Source organism: Apostichopus japonicus, chromosome 20, assembly GCF_037975245.1.
Source record: "Apostichopus japonicus isolate 1M-3 chromosome 20, ASM3797524v1, whole genome shotgun sequence".
Classification (NCBI taxonomy): domain Eukaryota; kingdom Metazoa; phylum Echinodermata; class Holothuroidea; order Aspidochirotida; family Stichopodidae; genus Apostichopus; species Apostichopus japonicus.
Window position 1 is genome coordinate 20,871,002 of NC_092580.1, and position 23,111 is coordinate 20,894,112.

At 36.6% G+C, this 23,111-nt stretch overlaps 1 protein-coding gene across 3 annotated transcripts in view; it reads right to left on the minus strand.

Moving 5' to 3' along the window:
• Positions 1-8,846: 8,846 nt before the first annotated feature.
• LOC139961095 (pseudouridylate synthase 7 homolog) overlaps positions 8,847-23,111 on the minus strand; it is a 55,124-nt gene continuing 40,859 nt past the window's right edge. For all 3 annotated transcript variants that reach the window (XM_071959980.1, XM_071959981.1, XM_071959982.1), the window contains 8 exons: positions 22,592-22,653; positions 20,075-20,226; positions 17,588-17,723; positions 16,477-16,596; positions 15,692-15,758; positions 14,457-14,516; positions 13,019-13,110; positions 8,847-11,849 (listed from right to left, as the gene is read on the minus strand). In XM_071959980.1, the coding sequence (XP_071816081.1) occupies positions 11,689-11,849; positions 13,019-13,110; positions 14,457-14,516; positions 15,692-15,758; positions 16,477-16,596; positions 17,588-17,723; positions 20,075-20,226; positions 22,592-22,653 (850 nt within the window). In that variant the 3' untranslated portion in view covers positions 8,847-11,688. The remainder of the gene's footprint in view (positions 11,850-13,018; positions 13,111-14,456; positions 14,517-15,691; positions 15,759-16,476; positions 16,597-17,587; positions 17,724-20,074; positions 20,227-22,591; positions 22,654-23,111) is intronic.

Sequence of the window (23,111 nt, forward strand, 5' to 3'; positions counted from 1 at the left end):
GAACTTTCCCCATAGAAATAATACAGTGTCATCGAGACAGAAAATCCTCTGATAAATGACTCGACTCGACCTTATAAAGAAATGACTTCGGGATTTGACTGGTTTGATTAATTAAGCCACTCTTTTGTTCTTAATTAGTCACTATTCAGAGAGTGTGGTCTTGGACATCACTGACTATTCGCAGTCTTCAATAGCAAAATATATTCTATAAGGCAATCAATGTTTATTTTTTTTCATCTGAATGCTATTATGTTTAAACGTCATCAAGTAAATATTGCTCCCAAATATATGCTAGAAAGTCCAATAATGGTCACACATGATCAAATATGTACTGCCACTGTAAAAGTATTCGAGGTATTTAACATTCTATTCTAATACTCCCCAATGTTTGGAAATAATTTCGAGGATCAGAACATCTATACGAATGTACTTTTAAAAACATCTAGCAGTTAAATGCTAAATTGGGGGTTAATGCTTTTTGTCACTGTGTTTTATAGGCAACGTGTTATTATTGCTGAGAGAGTTCAATTACATAATACATAGAGAAATGGATAGATAGATAGAGAGTAAATGAAAATGAGAAACCAAGATAAAAGGCTATGACTAAGTTTGTCCACCATGATCACGCAGTTAGATCATCTGTTCTTACCTCCATGGTTATATCGAGCAGTCGTGTTATTACCGTAAACAGTTTCATTGTGATCATGGTCTTAATGTGACCAGATACGTACTGGCGTACTGCTGACTAAGACCACTTAAATATCTGTTCTTTATATTCATACCATGGAGTCTGTTTTTACCTCCATGTTCATACACACATCACTCACTGTTGATATCTCCTCAACCTTTGACCTTGATCATGCGTATATATTCCGATGTTAACAACGTTCGGATGGCATATGGTTATAGTCTCGATGTAGGGGGGCTGGGGATAGTGGGGTAGGGGGGACTGGATCGAGTTATTTATTTTCTTGTCTCGGCTCTATCTTGGCTCAAACGAAGGTATCATGGGCCTCAAAAGAAGAGATACTACTGGAACTATTCAGTACCGTCCTTCGGAAATTACTTGACTCTAAACTACTCCAGACTTAATCGTTTGGTTGGATATGTATCACTTGTTCCCACTTGAAATCTTGCTATAACTTTATTAGACTGTGACGGTACCATATAGGTTATTGACCTGTATAGGCACTTATCCAGGAACCGTTGTCCTAGTTAAGTTGATTAACCTAATTCAACGTGCAATAACAAATGAGCAACTTACCACAAAGCAATGAGTTTTGGGTAAATCAAACTCGGAATTCCTAGAAATTCGCGTCAGACTAATGTAACTGCAAGTTCAACCAATATAGAGGCCTATACCTATATCCTAGTTCAAGGATGGGTATGGATTCGAAGGGAACGTGAAGAAAGCTGGAATAGGGAAGGGGAAGCCGCGTGGAGAGGGGAGGCAGGGGAGGGGGCAAAAACCTTTACCTTTCTTGTATTGTTTTTTATTCTTAAGTGATCAGTGTCCGTTTAAGGTTGGAATGACTCACATGTCACGTTACATAACCTACTTCGGCGTGACTGTAGAACGATTGAAGCCAAACGTCACATAATTAGTAAACCATTCGACACCGACGGAACTAAAGATTCAAGTTCTTGAACGTGAAGTATTTTACTCAAACCTGTAGCAATTGTAGAACATCGAATCGACATTATCGGTAACCAGTGTACAAACCGCAGACTGATTCGACTGGACTGTATGGCGCTATAAATAGGACCATACCAATCTTTACTTACCTGAAGAATTGGTATATAGCCATCGGAGGCTTAAGGGTGAGCTGGGCGGTGGGGGGGGGGGGTCTCTAAAGGTTGACAAAGGTCTCACCACACTGGAGCTTAGTCGGTTACGTGGTGACTTGATTCAGGTGTTCAAGATTGTTTATGGTTTTGACAATTTATCCTTCACTGCATGACTTTTTCAGGTTTGCTAATATAGTAGTTGTACCAGAGGTCATTGTCTTAAACTCCATAAGTTACAAAGTAATATTCGGCATAACTTTTTTCTATAATAACGTCGTGAATGAATGGAACGGTTTGCCTGAGAAAGTTGTAGTTGCAAGTAGTGTGAATGGGTTTAAGAATGCTTTGGACAAGCACTTGAAGCATTGTCATCGGGTCTGATTTTTTGGGGTCTGCGGGTTTTTTTCCTCTCCCATATGGTCCTTGATTGTCCCTCCTGATCCTTTTTTATTCTACTAAACTAAACTTATCGACTAGGTGCACCGTTTACAAATGGGTGCATGTTGCATGAGTAGGAGGATGAAGGAGACAGGGTGTCTGTTTGATTTTATAAGCTACTACCCAAATAAGATACGAATTCAGAGGTATAAGGTATTCAGTTATCATGCTTCCTTCTACCCATGTCGTCTCTACAAGATGTCGACTTGTCAAGATCAATTATTTCAAGATTCACAGACTTCTATCAATCTTTAAGTTAAATAAACATTTTGTCATGAAGTCGGATTCTTTCAAAAGGATCATCTAACTACATCTACACCTAAGCTTTCAAGGCTTGCCAGGACAACAGAATGGAGGCTTATCATAACTAATCATAACATGACTTTATCATATTCCGAAAAAAATCGCTTAAGTCGAGATAATTCATCTTGGCAGCTAGAGCGTTTTTCATCTCAATCTAAACATCGTTTATGTTTGCCTTCTGTTCGTTGTATAATGTAATTCAAAGGGCTTAAAAGACGTGTTAGTAAGGTCAGTCCAAGAATAAGAAATGCGCAATGCAAGGTATCATGAATGTGATAGCAGTGTGTAACGTACAAAATGACGACTGTAGGTAGAGTTTTCGTTTTCGATATGTCAAAGTCTAACACAAAAGAAAAAAAAAATGCACGTATACCATTTTGCGATTTTGTTTTTGAAATATGTGCATAGGCTCCTATAGTAAAGCATTGAACTAGTTATATAAATTTATAAATTGAAATGTGATACGGTATAGGCCTTCTCCTTCGGTTACGTCAGATATGTGCAAAACTTGCTTTTTGAAGTGGATGGGTGGAGGTTGGAAGGTGGGATGCGGTGTGTGTTGCGAGCTACCTTTATTACTTAGTTCAACTTTTCAGAGTTATCATATCTCCAAGTATGTCTCTATGGTGATCCCATCATGCATTGCAACTCGTATCAACTCATCGCCGATCACGACAGACAGATTGACAAAATTACGTCCTGTTGATGAGTAGATCCAAGTATATTGTTTATTTTCTCAATGACCTGTTACTACAGACAAAACAAATCCAGACTTCCCGTAGAAAGCTAGATTTTTTAGATTTACAAAAACAGGTTGATGTTGATATCATCTTGACTCATATAACACGTCTTTTCAGAGGGGAAGTAATTGTCTCCATAAGACCAATTATGACATTCGCTGGCCAACTTAAAATTAGGTTATGCTCCGACCTTAATAAATGACTTATCATGCGATCAAGGTTATTATAAGCACCTGATGTTTAGTTCAAATGTATAAGTTTTATACATGTTATAGTTATAGGAGGTTTGACCCGACAGTAAGCTTATAATTACGGGGGAGGACCAACAGGACCCTTACGCTCTTCACCCCGACAGCACTTCTCCACTCCATCACTCCCTTAACACAATCAGCACCATCAAATTCAGGTTAAGTTCTTTGTCTGGACCCAGTTGAAGTTTAGTCCTCTAGGTGACTGTTATAAACAAGTGTGGCCGATGGAGTAAGAAATGGAATAGGGAATTGAATGGGGACACTAAAGTGTGGATTGAGTTAGGAATGGAGTGGGAAAAGAGGTGGGCAAAATAGTGGGGGTGAAGTGGGGGGAATGGAGTGGGGGAGGAGTAGGGAATAAAGTGTGTGTGGGGGGAGGGGTAGAAGTAAGGAATGAAGTGTAGGGAAATTAGGGGGTATGAAGTGGGAAATGGAGTTGGGAGGAGTAGTGAATCAAGTGTAGGAGTGAGGAATAAAGTGTAGGGAAATAAGTGGGGGTTGAAGTGGGGAATGGAGTGGGAGGAGTAGGGAATTCAGTGCAGGATGAAGTGAGGAATGGAGTGTGGAGGAGTAGGGAATAAAGTGTGGGGGGTTAGGGAATGAAGTGGGAAATGAGGTAAGGGAATGACGTGGGAAATAATGCGGAGAATAAGATTGGGATGATGCATGTGGGGAATGAAGTAAGCAATGGAGTGGGGGAATAGTCACTTACAGATATTTCGGCTGGTTGAGATTTCCATCCAGTTAGTATATTCAGGCTCGTTTGTAAAATTTAACCTAAATAGGGCATCATTAAATAACCATTTTGGAATGCAAAAGTCATAAATAGTTGACCTAACAACCCGGCGTCTACGTTTTGTTATGGAAATGGTTATACATGGCTTTATGATCATATCAACTTTCACTATGACTCATAACAGACAGACATTGTTCACTCCCAAGTTCCATCTACTAGAAAGTAGGCTCCCAAGATTAGTTGATTCCGTATCCTGCACTGTGTTTATTATATACCCACCCCCACGCAGAAGCAATATTTATTTGAACTTATCTTCCTGTTATGATTCCGCTCGTAGGGAATAGAAACCAATTCATTGCATAATAAGTCTGATAAAACGATACTTTGAACCTTGGATACTTAAAGCTGCCACGGTACTCGAAAAGCAATTACCGTCTGCTACTCTTGCCAAATCAACAACAAACAAACAGACATACTCACATAACAGTAACAGGACAGATTACCTACACATTGCTTTAACCATCTGTTTATAGCTCCATGCTTTAACTAATAGTGACTACGATTAAGGGAAGAAAACTTTAAAGCAGTCGGTTGCGTGGACTAAATTTACATAACCTTAATTGCAATTCGCAACACAGTGACTGAAATCAGTTATATCTAGATATTCGGATCATATAGTCACTGGAATCAGTAGGTCTATATACATCAAGTTCACAACACGCATAATCGACGAAAATCATATACGCCTATATAGAGCAATCAGCAATATAGTCACTGAAAATCATTATAAAGCAATTCGCAGCATAACCGCTAAAATCACTATGTGAGGTATTACACACATTGTCAATGATATTCACAGGATAGTCACTGAAATAATTACATATAACTGTTCACAGCATACCGGTATACGTGATTGTCGATGAAATCATAAATCGATAGCAATTAGCAACAAAGCCTTTAAAGTCATTAAACAACTACAATTCGCAACAATCTACACTAAATCCATATTATTTGAAATATTTATATAGTAATCAGTAGCAAAGTCAAGTTGAAATCATTTCTCTAGCCGGTATGACAGATTTTTCTGTGACGCAACCGGTATAGCTCCATGGCTAAACTTAGTGACCAAATCGGGTGAAACAAAACTGCACGAGATACGAATTGGCTGTTATTTTATGACAATTGACCCTGATTATGAGTATGAATTGTGTGGGTTTGCGATTCGTTGAGTTGGGGGGGGGGGGTGTCTTATTGATGACCATGAAAGAGTAAAAAACGTGGTAAAATAATCTTCTATCGACGCGCATTGACCTATATACAACCTTGGTCGGGGCTGAGCAGCATGAATATGATTGAAATGAATGTAAGCTTTGGGGAAATTTTACTACTATTTCTCCTAAATTGGTAGACCATTAAAAACAATAGGCCAAACAACTGTTTGGCCGAGCCTTTAATTTTCTCCCGGCTAATATAAATCGAAAATCGCCAAATTTGTCAATTTTGGCGTATAAAACGCCAAGCTGGCAACACTGTCACAAACCACATTTTGAATAATACGTACTATTAAGGTTTTTGTAAAAATAGCTTCATCAGAAGCTGCTTCAGAAGCTGCAACAGAAGATGTTGAAGCTGCTTAAACTAGGCTGTGAGCCTAGCATGTGGGCTACCATCACATAGCTAGGCTGTATGGTATAGACATTGGAGTTGTAGTTCAGATGACTTTACAGAACTAGACCAACAGATGACAACTAAAAAAAACCTCAAAATGTAATTATCTAGAACCCTAAATTGTGGCCCGACAACTCAACAGGATACCATTACATAAATAATCTCAGTAGCAGTATCGTAAGAACCTCGTAACCAATGAATTACTGTAGGGCACGGAAACATTTCAGCTTGGCTAGAGGCCTACGGTATGATCGGTGCGGCGCTATCATCCCCGACATATTATCACGGAACATCGGTCACAATAATACTTTGTGAAGTTATTTATCAATCGAAATAACAGAAGTGTCAATTACCCAAACAGTATACAATCTAGGCTATCAGATACACCATAAGAACTACCATAGCCTGAGAAACATCGAGATCTCGGATGGGGTCAGCAATTTGGCAGGGTGCCACCAGTTAGGTTGGTTCCTTGCCAAAATTCATTCCTATAGGCCGGTGACATTTTTCAGTGGACATTTTGGCTCAGATTAGCTTTACAACATACAACGCATTTAAGAAGCACATCGAAATATAAACTTTTATAAAAAAAGTGATACTTGTGATAACCGTCGAGTCTCCTCACCCGCCCAAACATTTGAGTAAAGTCTTGTTCCATCACGGTTTGGGAGAGAGTTAGACATTACTTCAAATGTCAATGTGTGATGTCACAGTAACATTAACAGATAAAATCTTTTACTTTCTTTTGCTTTTTCTTGTTATATATTTATGGTGAAAGTAACCAGTAACTGACATTAATGGCAGTATTAGATTAATGCTTCAAACTTCCGTCACATTGGACCCCCCCCCCCCCCACGATTGGTTTGGGTAGGTGCATGAACCTTTATGGAGGGACCAGAGGCGAAACAAAGAGCCTCGCTGTAGTTTTGAGGGCTGTGGGTTCCCTCCCCGACAAAAATATAAATTAAAACTTATGACGTCAAATGCTGCATTCTGGAACATATTTAGACTATGAAGTAGGTCTATACATATACAGTAGCTCTAAACGCAAGATTGTTCTAATAAATACTTTGTGTGAGTTTAATAAAACTGAGGCGGGGTGGGTTGGTGGCTGCACACCTGTAGTAGTGGTCTAATTCTACCCCGGCGTAAGGCAAATAATCCGCCTGAACCATTTCCCCCGACTGACGATGGGAGGTGTGGGGAAGGGGATATGCGGGGTCTAGGTCTTCGCAGCTCCCCTGTGCGCACGCCACTGCTCACCAACACAATCACGCATCTCTTTATGGCTACAGTCTCGATGTAAGGGGAGCAGCGATTGGGAGTGGATCAACAAGTTGTTTGGTCCATACTTACGCATGTTTATCCGTGCAGGCACTTTCTTGGGTGACTATTCCTAAATATTATTTCTTTATATCCCTGCTTCCTGTTATACACCAGGACTTGTCCTAGCGTGTTACATTTTTTAAAATCAAATGTGTCTCTTGTGATACCTCCTGTGGTGTGTTATCAGATGAAAGACATTGGAAACGAGATCTTGCGAGGTTATGAAAGGTCACACGCTCGTAATGACAATATCAGACCTGATCGTGTGTTCACATAAACTATAGTCATGGTGAAGAACACTGAGCCTTGTCTCATGTTGTTATGTTCTTAAAGTGGTAGTGTAGTCAGTCATATCTACATTTACTGCATGTTTTGTCAAGTTTGAAGGGGAAAATAAATTGCAATATAGCTTCTTATATCGTATAACACTTGAAAGTCTTCCTTGCTAAACATAAGCTACTTCGTTCTGCTGTAACTCCTCAGTCGTTAGCAGTCCCACGGCAAACTGGCTGTACAAAGGTTAGCGATCTAGACGACTGAGGAGATTTCTTCCATGTGTTACTATTTATTGTGAGAAGGGGGAGGGGGGGGGTAGGAAGGGGAGGTCGAGGGCTAAGATGATATGTCGTCCAGGGTAGGGGTTGGGTAGGTGTAGCACCTTTCCTTGGAGAAATTTGGTAAATGGAGATCAAAACGGTAGGCTACTATATTTTGCAACCAGTTCATCTCTAAAAATGTTCAATATCTCTTTATCGTCTCAAACTTTCTCATTACAATATTACTTATACCGGACCAAACCTTTGTAATTGTATTTCTGATAATTTAAAACACCATGGTAGCAATTCTACGAAGAATAAGATAAAATGTTACTTAATCAACTAGCCAATATTCTCGCGATTTATGTTTCCATTCAAGGTACACACCTTTTTGCGTTTGTGTTCATCTATTCTTCTTGCTGTGTTTTGTATTGTTTTGATAATAATACTTTACATAATTCTTTCTATGTAATGGAGAGCCTACGTTTACAAGCTTTGCTTAGCTTGCTGTGTGTTCCTCCAAAGCTTGTTCACTTTGGTATTGTGTATTTGATTTCAATTTTGTTACAACATAATATGCTTAAATGTTACGAAATCGAACTTTTGAAAAATGTGGAAGATTTTTCGACTGTTTATGCGAAAGCCCACCAGAAATATATGTGGTTCGCCCCTTGCCTGCAATGTTAACATCCCATTGATGGCCAATAAATGGGAAAAGGGAGGGGCGCCCCGCGGGGCTGCCGAGATTATTCATTGGGGAGGAGACCAGACGAAACGTGTAATTTGAATTTCAGATGTGAAACCATTATTAGAATACCTCATTCCGAGCACAGAGAAGACATGAATGTATGTAATTACATTTTATTTCCTCTGTGAAAAACGTGTCAGTTTTTATTTGTCCCTTTTTTCCCTCTTGCTTTGACATAACCTCAATTAACAGCATTCCCTTAACATCTGAGATTTTATTAAAACTCATTCTTTCAGTCACTGTCAGGAAAAGGTAACATGATCAAAATATCTCACCAAACACAGTAAAAGAGTAATCCAAGACAAAATAAAATGATTGTGTACAACTGAAATTTATTTAATATCGAATATCTGCACCTAGAGCATAATGTAATCAACCAACCTAAGTCTTCCCTTAGACTTGTGCTTCAATCTATTAGTCCATCGACATACCCTGGATTTCAAGTAAACCGAGCGTTCTTCTTCAAAATATAATTTCACTTGGACAACTTCGGAGTCTAGATTATGGTTGCTATGGAGTGTTTCACTAAATACAATAGTTTCCATTTCTTCTGATTATTCTATCAGATCTGTGGAAGTATTTACTAGCGGAAATCTCCAGCTGTGTTTACTCTCATGTTCCCTATGTAATAACTTATTAAGGGGATTTACAGTTCATCTGTCTTGGCCCTTAATTCAGCCAACAAGATTGTCTTGATAAACTTAACACTTTCCTGCAGGTTCTTGTCAAATTATTGAAAGACTTTGCAGGCAAAAAACTGACAAATAAATGATCACCTCTGTGAAGTAACATGATTTTTGGCTTGCAATACCAGACATGTCAAAATTTTGAAAATGTATGCAAAACATTGCTTTTTCCCCCTAACATGTCTTGGAGAAATTCTAATTCACTGTCTAATCTAAAACTCAAATAAAGAGAATCAAGAGAAAAAAAGGTTCGGAAACATTTTCAACATCTCGCGTTACTATCGCATCACAAGTTGAACAAAGCCCTTCTCTGATATTACTTTGAAATCATGATATTTCCTGTGTAGAACATCAATTTTCTTATAATTTTAGTGAAAATTTTGGATGACACACACCAGCTTTTTGGCAATCACATAATGTGAGGTTTATAGTTGGGATTGCTTCGCATTTCAGAACGAGAGGTAGATATCGACTTCTCCCGACGGTTAATTGCACCGATTCTTGTTTGCAATGTGAATGTCAGCGCGGATGTTTAATACATCAAGCAAATGTTACTTTACATGAGAAACAATATTTTCTACCAGCTTTTAATGCTTTCACAGTATTAAATGTACCTAAGCCTAGCCTTTAATTTGCATACAAAGTTGTTATGATGATCAAATATGTTAGGCTACTACCAGCTGCATGCACCATTGTAAAGTTAGAGACAACATTCATACAGTACAATGTACAGTGGTCACTTGATTGACAAGACAACATCGTTGTTGTTAGAGTGAATGAAGGCGGTGACAACTGATGCAAGGAAAGCTAGTATCTGGAAGGGTTTTGGTTTCAAGCCTCGGCTGGTAAAGTAAGATTGGTTTTTCACTCAGGAGAAATCTAATGGTTTGCCCATCGGACATAGTCTAACAAATGGTGAAACATCATCCAATGTGAGCCAAAACTGTAAATTGCATAGCAACGTGATGTGAAGTGTAAGTTACAGAAGACGTTCTACTATCTCCATGTGGCTGCAATGAATTGTAAAAATGATTGCTTTCCTTATTGATATCTCAGCTCTGCTGTAGATTTCAAGTTTGTAGCATTTTACTTTATGAAATGTAAACCAGCAGCTTTAAGGTTACCAATGTCACATATCAAAGTTTTCAACACACAGTACACTTTGATGAGAGACTGACAGATCTATCCCAGTGATGAAAATTAATCTAACACACAATGTGCAATGAGTAATACCCACAGGGGTGTTTACATTCAATATAGCCACATGTCGAAGGTTCAGGCAGTGTTGTTGTTTAGAATTTCACCATATGAACGGAGTCTCACACAAAGCTAAATGTGGATTTCAGCCTGAGATTATATCTAATAACAGATATAATCTTAATGGAAAAATATCTCCAAAAAAGATCCTTAAATCACAAAATACAAACAGATTTACTCTTCTTCTTCTTTGCATGTGATGTAAATTGTACAGCTTGGTAGAGTATCATAATGTATCATCTTTATTGCAGTTTCTCATTTCGATAAATCTTTGAGAAGAAATCTCAAATAAAGATTTTGATCTATAGTGTTCTTGGTCTTTGCCATTCACTTTCAAACTGATCATTTTATATAAAAGTCCCCCCCCCCCCATTCTTTTCCAGTGTAAATAATTATCTTTATAAAGATGTCTATTCCTGAATAATGTAAAAATTAAATTTTCTAGCTAAAAGCATATCTTACCTGGAACTGACAAAAAACAACAGAGTTTCTGACTGATCAAAATTCAATAAACAGAGAGCAAACCTTGATTAATGTTGCCACTCAGTTTATACGGTAAACTATTTCAGTATGCTAAAAGACCCAGTGTTTCCATATTTTCTTGAAAATAAAATTCCATGACTTTTCCATGAACAAATCAAGACATTCCATGACCTCTGTCATAGCAAATGTATGTATCATAGCATGTTTTTGCTTGGGGGGGGTGGGAGGAATGACTAGAGTAGAAATAATGTATGACAATTGATCCTTTTTTTAAATAACTTTGACATTTACTCATTTTCATGATATTCCAGGCCTGCAGATTGAATTTTAAATTTCCCACAACTATTCCAGGTCCTTCCATGATGGTGCAAACCCTGTACAATGTTACCCATCCAAGTATTCGCTCTATTACATGAATCCATGTTATTTTTCTCCATCAAATAAAAAGCATTGTCTAGAGAAAAAAATTCCAGTTTACTGCTAAGCCGTTGAACTGACAGAAATGTCCGCTCTCTATGAAGCACGCATGTCCATTACCAGCAATGCAAACGATTCTAGGCACGGTGCAATTATCTGTCGCCAATTTCTCTGGAGACATTTGTGTCTTTTCTATAACATAAGAAGCTAAAGTCTCCGGCATGTAAAATCCAGTAAAACACAAAATAACACCAACAACCTTTCTCTTTGCCTCATGTACAACTCCATCTTCCATTTCATTGTCTGTGCCTTCAAGCATCTGCAACAGCTTGTTCGTTATATCTGCTCTGCAATGTCATGGCTGCGTGGTGAGAGGCGGATGTTTCTGTCCTTAAGAGCTCCCTCAATGCCATCGTAGCATAGGCAGACGTTGGGAGAGAAAATGACAACTTTAGAGCCAACTTGCTTCCATCTGAAATGTAAAATATGTTAGCGAGGTATTAATTTCTTTCGAAAATGTGAAAAAAGGGTCCTGTCTACATATAAACAGACTTCACTGCATATTCACAATTAAGGTTCAATAGAGAATATTCCTTTACATAAACAGAGCTTTTCTAGGGATATCTTTGTTTGGGGTTGGGGGCAGGAATTGAGGGGGGGTGGAGGGGATGCTTCTGTATGTTTCTTTTCTTCTTTATTTTCTAAATTTTCTAAATTATTTTCTCTGAGGTGGATGTATTTAACTTTTGATAAGCGTTAGCTTTCTGTCAAGTCTAGTACACTCTGTTTGAAATATTTAAATGTCAAAGATTTTGATACTAATAACTGTTTATTTTTTTAGTTTTTACTAACAATTTCTCTTTGTTGTATCTCCATTCTGTACTTGTATTTTTGTTGCAAATTTGTTAATGATTGTATTAGATTAAATGGAATATATTTACCAGTCTTCAGGAAACAATCACACGAACACAAAATAATCGGTTCTGGTAAACTGTTCAAAATTACATCTGGAACTTGAAACTCAAAAAGTGATCTAAAACTAATTGAATTGTTTACTAATGTACAGATTATCAAGAACAAAATAAAGGTTGTCATGATAAACATCCCATTATAGTCCATCTTGTAAATTAAAAGATGTATAACATACCACCTCTTTCTCAACTAGTTTACATTTAACTATACTATGATAGATCCTTGTTTCATCTCACACTACCAGACTATGTTAATACTTGAGATATGCTCCAATAATCAAGAACAGACCTTCCTATACCCCCTCTTCCCCCAACCCTTCTGTCACCCTCTTCACCTCCCCTGATTAATATCCCTTGCTAGACCCTCCTTAATTCAAAGTATAACATACCACCTTTTTCTCAACTAGGTTACATTTAACTACACCGTGATAGATCCTTGTTTAATCTCAATAATCAAGAACATACCCTTCCTATATCCCCCTCCCATCCCCCTCCCATCCCCCTCCTCACCCCCCTGATTAATATCCCTTGCTAAGCCCTCCTTAACTCTAAGTCTCATTATTCATTATGCTTGTAGCTACAAAGTGTCACATCTGAAGTCACAACCAGTGATAAAGAAGAAATAAAAGTAAGGAAGAAGGAACATAATATTTTTCCTGTTGATCCTTACCTTCCTCTGGAACGGGTTCTGGTTTGCCGTCCATCCTATCCAGATCACTTTGGATGAGTTTCTTGGTTACATCATCATACTTCATGAAAGACCTTGTAAAGTAAACCATTATAAATCCACATGATTAACATGTGATTAACATGTGATTAACATGTGATTAGCATGGTTAACATGTTTAACATATGATATATATCTGGGTAACATTATCATACTTCATGAAAGACCTTGTAAACTAAATCATTATAAATCTACATGATTAACAGCTATGATTAACACGTGATTAGCATGTGATTAACATCTGGGTAACATCATCATACTTCATGAAAGACCTTGTAAAGTAAATCGTCATAAATCCATTTGTGATTAAGGAGACACAGATTCAAAGATGTAAGATTTTTAGTTTCACATTTCATAAAGAAATCAGAACATCAGAACTGGGTACCATCTAATGTGATCCATGGCTGAATAGACTACACAAGAAAGAGAGAGCGAGATAGAGAGAGAGTTGGGGGAAGGAGAATATAAAAATTACACAAGGATGCACATTGCCCCACTTCCTGGTTTGCAGTTGCATAAGTAGACACTATCCATTAGTAGCCCTAAATTAACACTTAACACATTTAAAAAGAACCCAATGTTCATATTCAAACAGTGATGTCTGAGACAAAACACTGTTCAGATATTAACATATAATTAGGTCACCAAACAATTGGGATCTTTTTTACAGACAAACTGTTTTAACTTTTCTATATGTTAGCGTGCACAGTACCTCTCTATTTATGAATACTATCATCTCCTTCTTATATGTTGTCATGCATAGTCAATTTATTAACGAATACTGCCATCTACTTCCAATATCTTATCCTGCATACTTTCTGAGCATTTAAGAATACTGCCATCTATAATATTTCTGCCTGCAGACATTTTTTTTCTCTGAAGGAAGTATGACCTAACTAACAGTCGATTGTTGGGAACTTGATTCTAATCAAAGATGAATTTCATGTCCTAACCACAAAAAGACTTGTTCATGGAGCCACCTGTAGCAATATATACACATAAACGTGTTGATCAAAGACATCTGTGCGGTAAAAGCATTTCACACCTATATAGGCTGATCTACACCTTAACTACAGTAGTGTTCGATAGTTATTTTGCCTTCACTCAAATGAATCATCATATTTGAGCATCAAGTAAGGCAGTTATAAAATCTCAACTTTTAGAGTTTGTGCTTTTGGGTGTCCTTAATGTTCAAATAGTGATATTGTTGGTATATAAAAGAATTTTTAATGTCCCAAGTCTTCCAAAACAAGCACTTACTCACTTTAGCTAGTTTATATGGACACACAATTGACCATTTCATCTACATGCATATTATTGTTGTGGAAAACAAATCAAATAAGCATATCAAAACACCTGACTTTGGACAACGGTTGCTTACCAGCTGACATTAGATGGCTTTACAACCAACTTTCTGTAAGCACCTGGTAGGGAATAGTCTCTGATAAAACAAAAAAAACATGAATATTAAAAAATATGTGGAGATGGTTTGGATTCTTCCATGTTGCCATGTTTTCTTTCACAAACACATAAATTATGGCATTTACAAACAACATGCAAAATGTACCTAATAGACAACAGGTCTATGGGAAATAGGGAAAATGCAGCTATTAAATTACTATTTTGAATATACGTTTAGTTTATTTCTGCCATTAAATCACAACGATGTACATTTCTTAATACATGGTTATAGCAATGAGGCAGCGGGGCCAGAAGTAAGATAACTTTTCGAGTCTGGGTCCCTTACAAAGTAAAACAAAAAATTAAATTTTATATAGTGAAAAGAAAACAACAACAAAACATAGAAACCATAAACATAAACAAAGAATTTTCATTAACTTTGAAAGATATGAATATTCAATACCTGTATCACTATGGTTACCTTAAACAGCCTGGTAATGTGCTTGATTCAAACAAACAAGTAAAGTGTCTCCATATTTCATATCGAATAGGACAATAAATTCAGAGATCTGTAACCAAGTACTGATCATGCACATTAGGATTTATATGACATCGGTATCTATAGAAATGCTGTATGAATCCACAAGAAAATTTCATTATAAATTCTGAACCAAATATCAGCATGCAAAAAATACACTTTGATCAGCTCAATACAACACGTAGCAGATTCCATCACAGATGAATATATATACTGGTTCATGTCTTAAACCACCGAAAATGACCAAACCTGTAACAACACAGATGGAGAGGTTCACAGAGATCACTAACCCTGTTACTAATACTGAAAGCTGATTGACATGTCATAACAACCCGCCTAGATAATTCAAATCAAAGCACATTTTCTTCAAAAAAAATCCCACTTAGCTACTATAAACCCTACCGTGTATTCATTTGACTGTTTAACAGTAAGGACATTGTGTCTTAAATTTCCAATTCTTATTCAAGTCTGACCAAGCTCATGCAGTATTTATTTATACCTAATTTGACATTTTTCGAATCCCAACCTAGCCGTAAAATTCTTTTCTCTTTTCCATCATTTGAAATATTGTAAATCCATTCAGTTGTAATATAACTTTTGATATCGATATTTAGGGAAATTCATGAGAAAGTTTTATCTGCAAGTGATAGTTGTTCAAAAAGAAATATAGAGCTCACTTAATTTTGTGCTTCAAGTGATCCATTGTGAGTCCATCCTGGGCAAGAGTTTCTATAAATGTCTTTGCTGGAAGGGAAGGCAAAAAACATATCCTTTTAGTCAGGACTCCATAGCAACCGAAGCTGCAAGCATCTCTTTGAACAGTACAAACTATGTACTCCATGGTTCTGTTCTTGCTCTAATATCAACACAACATTTACCTTACACCACTCTTAGTCTACTATAATGTCATATAGTGATCATGGCGAGACATTTTTGGGTCCAATTTCCGCCCAAGAATGACAACAGTTTTGTTGCTTTTTTATGCAAATTTCATGGAAATAACGATCTGTTTATCATAAATAGAAACTTGGTCATTCAGATCTTGAACTTGTCAATAATTTCTTGTTAAATGAAATTCCAGCCAACACCATCACAAAATTACTCTTACCAGAGTCAAGGTTAAGTTAATAAATAGCAGCTTTTTTATTCTGTTTGGGATAAATATTGCAATGCTTTCCAACACTAAACTTGTGAAACAATGTAGTCAGTTGCATGAATAGTCCACTTACTTATGATTATTATTTGTTTTTCAGTTTTTCCAAATTGTTTTCTACATGACTAATACTAACATGAAAAAGGTACTGATCCTATACCTAAATCAGTCAGGGGAAATGTAGAATTTCTCCCCCCCCCCCCCCTCCCACACCCCCTTTTAATCCCACATCCTGTCTTAATGCCCCAGTTTAGTATTAAACATCATATCTTAATCTAATTATAAATTTAGCTTATGAATCAATCAAACCTTCGTTATCGGGGTAATGGACAGAGTGTCCTGGGAGTGGCAAGACGATGTCATCAAATGAATATTTATGAAGTGTCTCATCTTCAACCTTCTCTGGACAAATCCAGCTGGTGTTGTCATCTATGAAAACAAAATAAATAAATAAAAATAAAATAAAAGAAAAGCTGACAAGGAACTCATGTCATTGCGTTGTAACCATGGTAACTAATAATCAGTAATAAAGTGATATTAGTGACAGTGACTTCACATATTTTGCACACAATGGAAATATAAAAATAGAACATTGCAGTTGTTGCTCTTCTAGCGTTCTACTCTAAGTTGCCTTTAATAGGACAAAAAGCACATATTAAAATCCCTATTGGATACCTCACCTAATGCATCACTGGTTGATCACAAAAGAATACAGGCCTGGGGTAAAGCTACTCTGTTTTTGCTAAAACATTATAATATGAAAACTGTTTGAAAAAAAAAACAGGTCCAAACTATACATAGATATTAAGTCGTTTAATTTTGCGGTAGATTTTTAAAAGCTTCTTTTGTAAGTAGATGAGAAAGATGAATGCTTACGGTTTGTATTTGTTGCCCAATTATTTCACCAATTGTGAAAATGTTGAGAAATTATATTATAGTCAATTTAAGATGATTTCAGTAAAACTTAACAGACCTTCAAAACCAAGTTGCATCAGTACAGTTTAAGACTCAAAACAATTTTTTTTAATTGATAGCTTTTGATTAAGAAAGAATACTCTCGTAGACTCGTAGCATTGATGTCATACCAGTCAAAGTGGATAAATTACTTACATTAACCCACTAAGCCACATCAGAGAAGCAGGAATCAAGACAACTTTGGCTTCAAGGCATATAAAGACACTTAGGTAAATTTGGGGGCAAAAAGTATGTAACTACTGACTATTAACAACAATAACAGCAACAAGAAAGCACAACAACAACAAAACAAAAAATCCTACTTTATTCTTGCTGCTCTCTTATTTAAAGTATTTTCCAAACATTTCTGCCAAGTCACCTAGTCTGTCGTTCCGTACTAGCCGTGCAATTAACGATTGTTTGATTATCCTTACTGTTTAATTAACGATTTTTTGATAATCCTTACTGTTTATGCTCTTTTTGGTGACCAGGTCTCCTGTGTTTACGAACACTCCCCATTTAGGAATCCGTTTTGAGGCTACCGTATTCCAGACCATACTCTGGTAGCTATGTAAGTATAACATTCTAGCGTTCCTTGGTATCTGACAATGAGAAAAGGATACAGATATTAATTTTGTGTTATTTACTGCAAATACAAGTTTGCTTTGATTCACTATAGTGTGGGGTGTCCATATGTACCAGAGTACCTGGAGAGTCAACTATTAGTGCTTGGCCTTGAAACAAGCATTTGGCACTGCAGACATAAACTAGCATCTTACATAATAACCGAGATTAGTATCAATCAAACTTAATTAGGATCATTAGACAAAGTGTCCTGGGAGTGGAGAGATGATGTCGTCAAAATGAAAATTTATGAAGTATTTCATCTTCAATTGTCTCTGGGAATGGCATATCTTCAACCTTCCCTCCATCAGTGTATTAAAAGAACAATACTGCATACTGTCGATATATCTCAAGTACTCACACTGCATTGACATCGCACTATTACCGTTAATTCAGAGAACGTACTTCTTAACGAGAGCGTTTGAAGATACATTCCAGTGGGGCAGACAATATGACAATTTAATGGAAAAAGAAAAAATATTCCGCACTGTTAGTTGAATATGACATCTCAATATCTTGTCCGTAAAACTCAAGAATAATAGTTGATTCGATGGTACTTATTTGCTTTTTCCCTTGGTAATTACGCACACTGAGACCGTCTTTATAACGCTACATAAATAAGTATTACTATTATTATCATTATTATTATATTATTTCACTTTATCCTTCCTTGCAATAGATCACAGTATATGTGGTCTGTGATGATGTCATATTGGCAAAGGTTCTAGAAAAGCTTTACTTTTCTATATTTATAATCTTCTTATGAGATCCATCCTTTGCTAGATATAGCTGTCAATTTTCTCTGTATTTAGAATTTCATCAAAGTGAAACCATTTTGTAGAGATATCAGTTTCCTCATTTTTTCATATTAAATAATATAACAAAAAAGCAGAAACCATTTTTTTCCACCAAATTGCCCCAAGTGATGACAGGATTTACACTGCTCTTGGAAAATGCATTCACAGAATATCACAAAATTTGAAGAAAAAGACAATATCAAATCATATCTTGGCCATACATTATGCTATGAGGGTGGTTTTGACCTATAGATGCAGAAGAATGTGGGGCATTTATTAATAGGTGATCATTTTTTGCCCCGGAATATCGCAAAACTCAATTGTTACCCAAGAGCACCCAGTGAACTTAGTTTGGTCGACTCGTTAATTTCACATCTGAGGCCAGGATTATATTGTATCTTCTGATCTTGATTAAATCCATTTAGACAAACACCTCCACATTCTTATCTATGATAAACTTTACTTCCTTATACAAAAAACATACAATAAATAAATAACATTCCTTAAGTCATGACAGGATAGTTTGATACCTGTTTAAGACTCTATTAATACATCCAACATCTAAATGGAAATACTTCACACAAAAAAATTAAGCGCTTCCTTTGAAATTTCTGACGGATGAAGGTTGATTGAGTTGAATCCTGATTGACCTCAAACATTCATTTCTCATGTTCTAATAGCTAGTATCATACCATAGTCTTTTTGCATATCTTTGAGCATTGCCCTCCACAAGTTTGGCGGCCTAAATTTCCGTCAAGGTGACCCACTACAAATAAAACATTCAAGACACCTTTTCCTATGTTGCTTCACTGTATGTGACTATTATTGTACCAGAGGGTGAGCCAGGCAGCACGGAAGCAGATAATTATGGCAGATAATTATCTAGTTTATTTTTAGATGGCCTACTTAGATCTATGAGCTTTACAGTCGAGAATAGCAATTTCCACATAGACCACACTCTGTGATTCACACCTTGGCTTTCGTGGCTGTAACCTACAGTGTAAAGGCAAGTGTTGTTAGTGATAGCTGAAACAGTCAATTGAAATTTAACAGCGAAAATTAAATAATGATTTTTCCCATCCCTACAGATCATGAGGTATTACTAAGCTAAACAGAAATGATCATGGACAGACTGTGAAAGTGTTTTGCCCACCCCCCTTCCCCTGTACCTCCACACCAAGAAGTTGCAATAACCACCATCTGGTCTGTAGAGGAATGCATCCTAATGAGTGATAGATTGATGTAGTGTACTGATATGACAAAGAAGGGATTGCCAACCATCCAAATCATATGGAAACATTTCTGAGGACTTAATATGTATTAAATGGTGATGTACATTGCATTTCAGATATTTAAATAAAAAATTATGCTAATATTACATATTAGGAAATCTACAGATTAAAGGGGACTTCATTCATTAAATAGGAAACACCGATAAAAGCCATATTGAGCTCCTTTTTGATAAGTTATATGTAAGCCACTAGAATAACATCTTGACCAGTCCACACCACATCCCTCTGTTAATGACTCACACTGGCAAATGCTTGACAAAAGTTATTTCCGGTCAGCGTGAGGCTCTTGAGGACTTGCTGCTCTAAACTCAACCTCTTATTGAAAGGCATCTTCTCCAAGGTAGACTTTGCATCTTTGGTCTCCTTCCAATGTCTGCGCCACTCAGAATCATCTAGAAGAGAGGAATAAACGCAACCTGGGTAAGCAAGGCTAGTTGATCAAACATTCCATATATATGTTATTAAAAAAACTAGAATAATTATTTTATATTTTTTTAAATGGCCATCTTTTCATATGTAGGCTACCTTTTTTATGATGGTGAGGAAATTAGTTTAGCACCCCCACCCCCCCCAAAAAAAACATCCCTGTAAACCCTGTAATAAATATTATATGTGAAATCTTTCAATACAACCCTGTTTGTAAATTCATCTTTCAAAGCTGTATAGGCTGTGTATGTATATTAGCCCTATCCCTCCCCATGCCCCACCCCCACAACTAATGCTAGTCAGTGGCGGAGCATCCATACAGTCAGGGGGGCGGATGCTCTTCAGCTCTTTACCACTTTTTGACTTTTTTAATGTGCTCTCATCTACCTATTGACATTTGTCACATTTTGTTGGTGTAATTTGGCGATAACACCTATTTATTCTTCGTCTATCTGCAAATTAGCCAGGCCCTGAAAGGGTCATTTCCGGCGATCTAGGGAGAATCTTTACTCAAAAACTTTCTGTACGCTACGCGCCAACCTGTGGTGGCGCTCCGCTTAGATAGTGTCAAAAGTGCCCCTACAGACCATTCTCGCCCCTCCTGACCAATACCTCTAGCTCCGCCACTGATGCCAGTAGAATGAACTCACAGCATAGAGTGAGTTGAATGACATCAGTGATGATAATGATTGATTTCTCTAAATCCACTTTGATGACCAACCTAAGTGTCTACTGATATAGCTATATCGATCTATCCTGTCTTAATACATGTCATATCATATTGCTCAGATTGCATTGACAGGCTTTTTTATACTCCATTGATTAAACCATAAAATGACCATCTACAGGACCTACCCTACTGGGAGTTTCTATTTTAAGAGAGACACGGTAGCTATTAAAGATCATCCGCACACTCCCCGTTGACCGTTAAGGAAGGACGAATGACCCCATGTGTCAATGGGATCTCAAGAAGGCATGAGTCAGCTTTGAGAATATATCACCGGCTAAAATCAGCCATTGACCATTCATTCAACTTGTATACCACCTTGTTATTCATCCTGTCCTTCCACATTCAAACATTTTTCAACTTTCCTCATCTCTACTTTTGGCCTATTGTTCTCCGTCTGTCATTTCTTAATCTCCATAATTTAATAATCTCTATTGTCATTCTTATTATTATCAATTTATCTCTCCTTTTAGTCCTTTACATATTCTGACCACCTTTTTCTTCTCACTGTCCATAGTCCTCTACTTTGCTGTCAGCTTGGTTCTAAAAAAAACATACGCTAGTTCACATCTTTGTTTCAATTCTTCTTTTGGTAAATTTATATTTATTTGTTTTAATGTCTCTGATTATTTCATTTGTACCTTTTATTAATAACACACACACACATATATATATATTATCTTTGATATGTTCTAGACCATTCAGAAAACCCTGCTTTCAGTCAAGGTTTGTACTTCTAGAACACTTTTAATTGTAGAGGAATGTTCCTTTACAAAAGTGAGTTTTCATCGATTAAAGTGACTGGATTAAATTGTCTAATAGAAGTTTTATGATATATTTAATTCGAGTAAAAGATATTGAAGGTATTAAGTTAAAGATCATTTTAATTTGTGGAGTGTTAGCTCCAAGATTAATGTATGTCGTCCAGTTACAGAGTTGTTGACAATTGACAATTCATATTCATGGACGTTAAATATGAATCTAAGAGACTGACTTCAGTCAGCTTGCAGCTTTGATAAGCCAATGAGGTTGCTTCGCAAGTTCATGCTTGTAGGAGGATCTAAAATACAAACATACATACATAATAGTAACAGAGGCCAATTTGTTCAGTTCCTCAGAGGCAACATGAAAGTCAATGTGAGAACAAACACTTATGGCCTCAAATGACATGTTTTACGATATATTACAACATTTTCAAGGATGAATGGCATGGAATGTCATCCAATGGTGTTCTATTGTTTATAGGTAAGTCAAAGAACATGCTTTGGTTGAGTAATTAGAATTTATAAAACAATAGATTAACATGAACATTGATGTCTAAACAGAGAAACCGACCTCATCATCAATTTAGCCTTAAAGGAGCACTCCAAAGATTTAGCATATCTTGAAAACTGGAGTATTTATAGAAACAACACAAGCACTGAATTGTTTCTTATTTCTTGCACTATGATGATATCAAGACTAAACTTCTGCCTAAAGTGATTGTTTTAATGAATTTTGTTGTTGTCAAAAGGTAAAAATTTAAAAAGTTGAGACAACTTGAAGAGGAAGAATGGCAACATGTCAAGTCCTCTTAAATTCTTTTCATATTAAATCAATCATACCTCCAGGTCTTGGTAATAGGATCAAATTAATAGCCTCTTCCCATTGGTTCTTCAACACAGCTCTTTAGGAACAAAAAACAAAAAGCTAATTAGAAAGACTTAGATTAAAGATGGGACTAACGACTTATGAATAATACAGCTTTCTGTGTTGATAAATATAATATTAATATAATTTGGAAAAGAGCAAGAAATTGATGGCTAGAACGGGATTCAAACCGATGACAAATAAATTGTTAAAATGAAAAAAAAAAAAAAAATACATGAGTACACGAGAGGGAAACCCCCTCCCAGTGGTTACTTGCCTTTAAATAAATTACATATGCAGCACAAGAGTAGTTTGCAAGCTAACAGTGGATGAAGTTTATACTGCAGATAATTAGCAGTGTAAACCTAAACAGAATCAATGCTTACAGGGTTTTGATGACTGGGAATCATGTGACATCCCACAACAATGAAAGAAAGAGAGAGGGGCAAATTTTCATGCTCACTCTAAACCCAATGAGCTGAATTTGCATTTGTA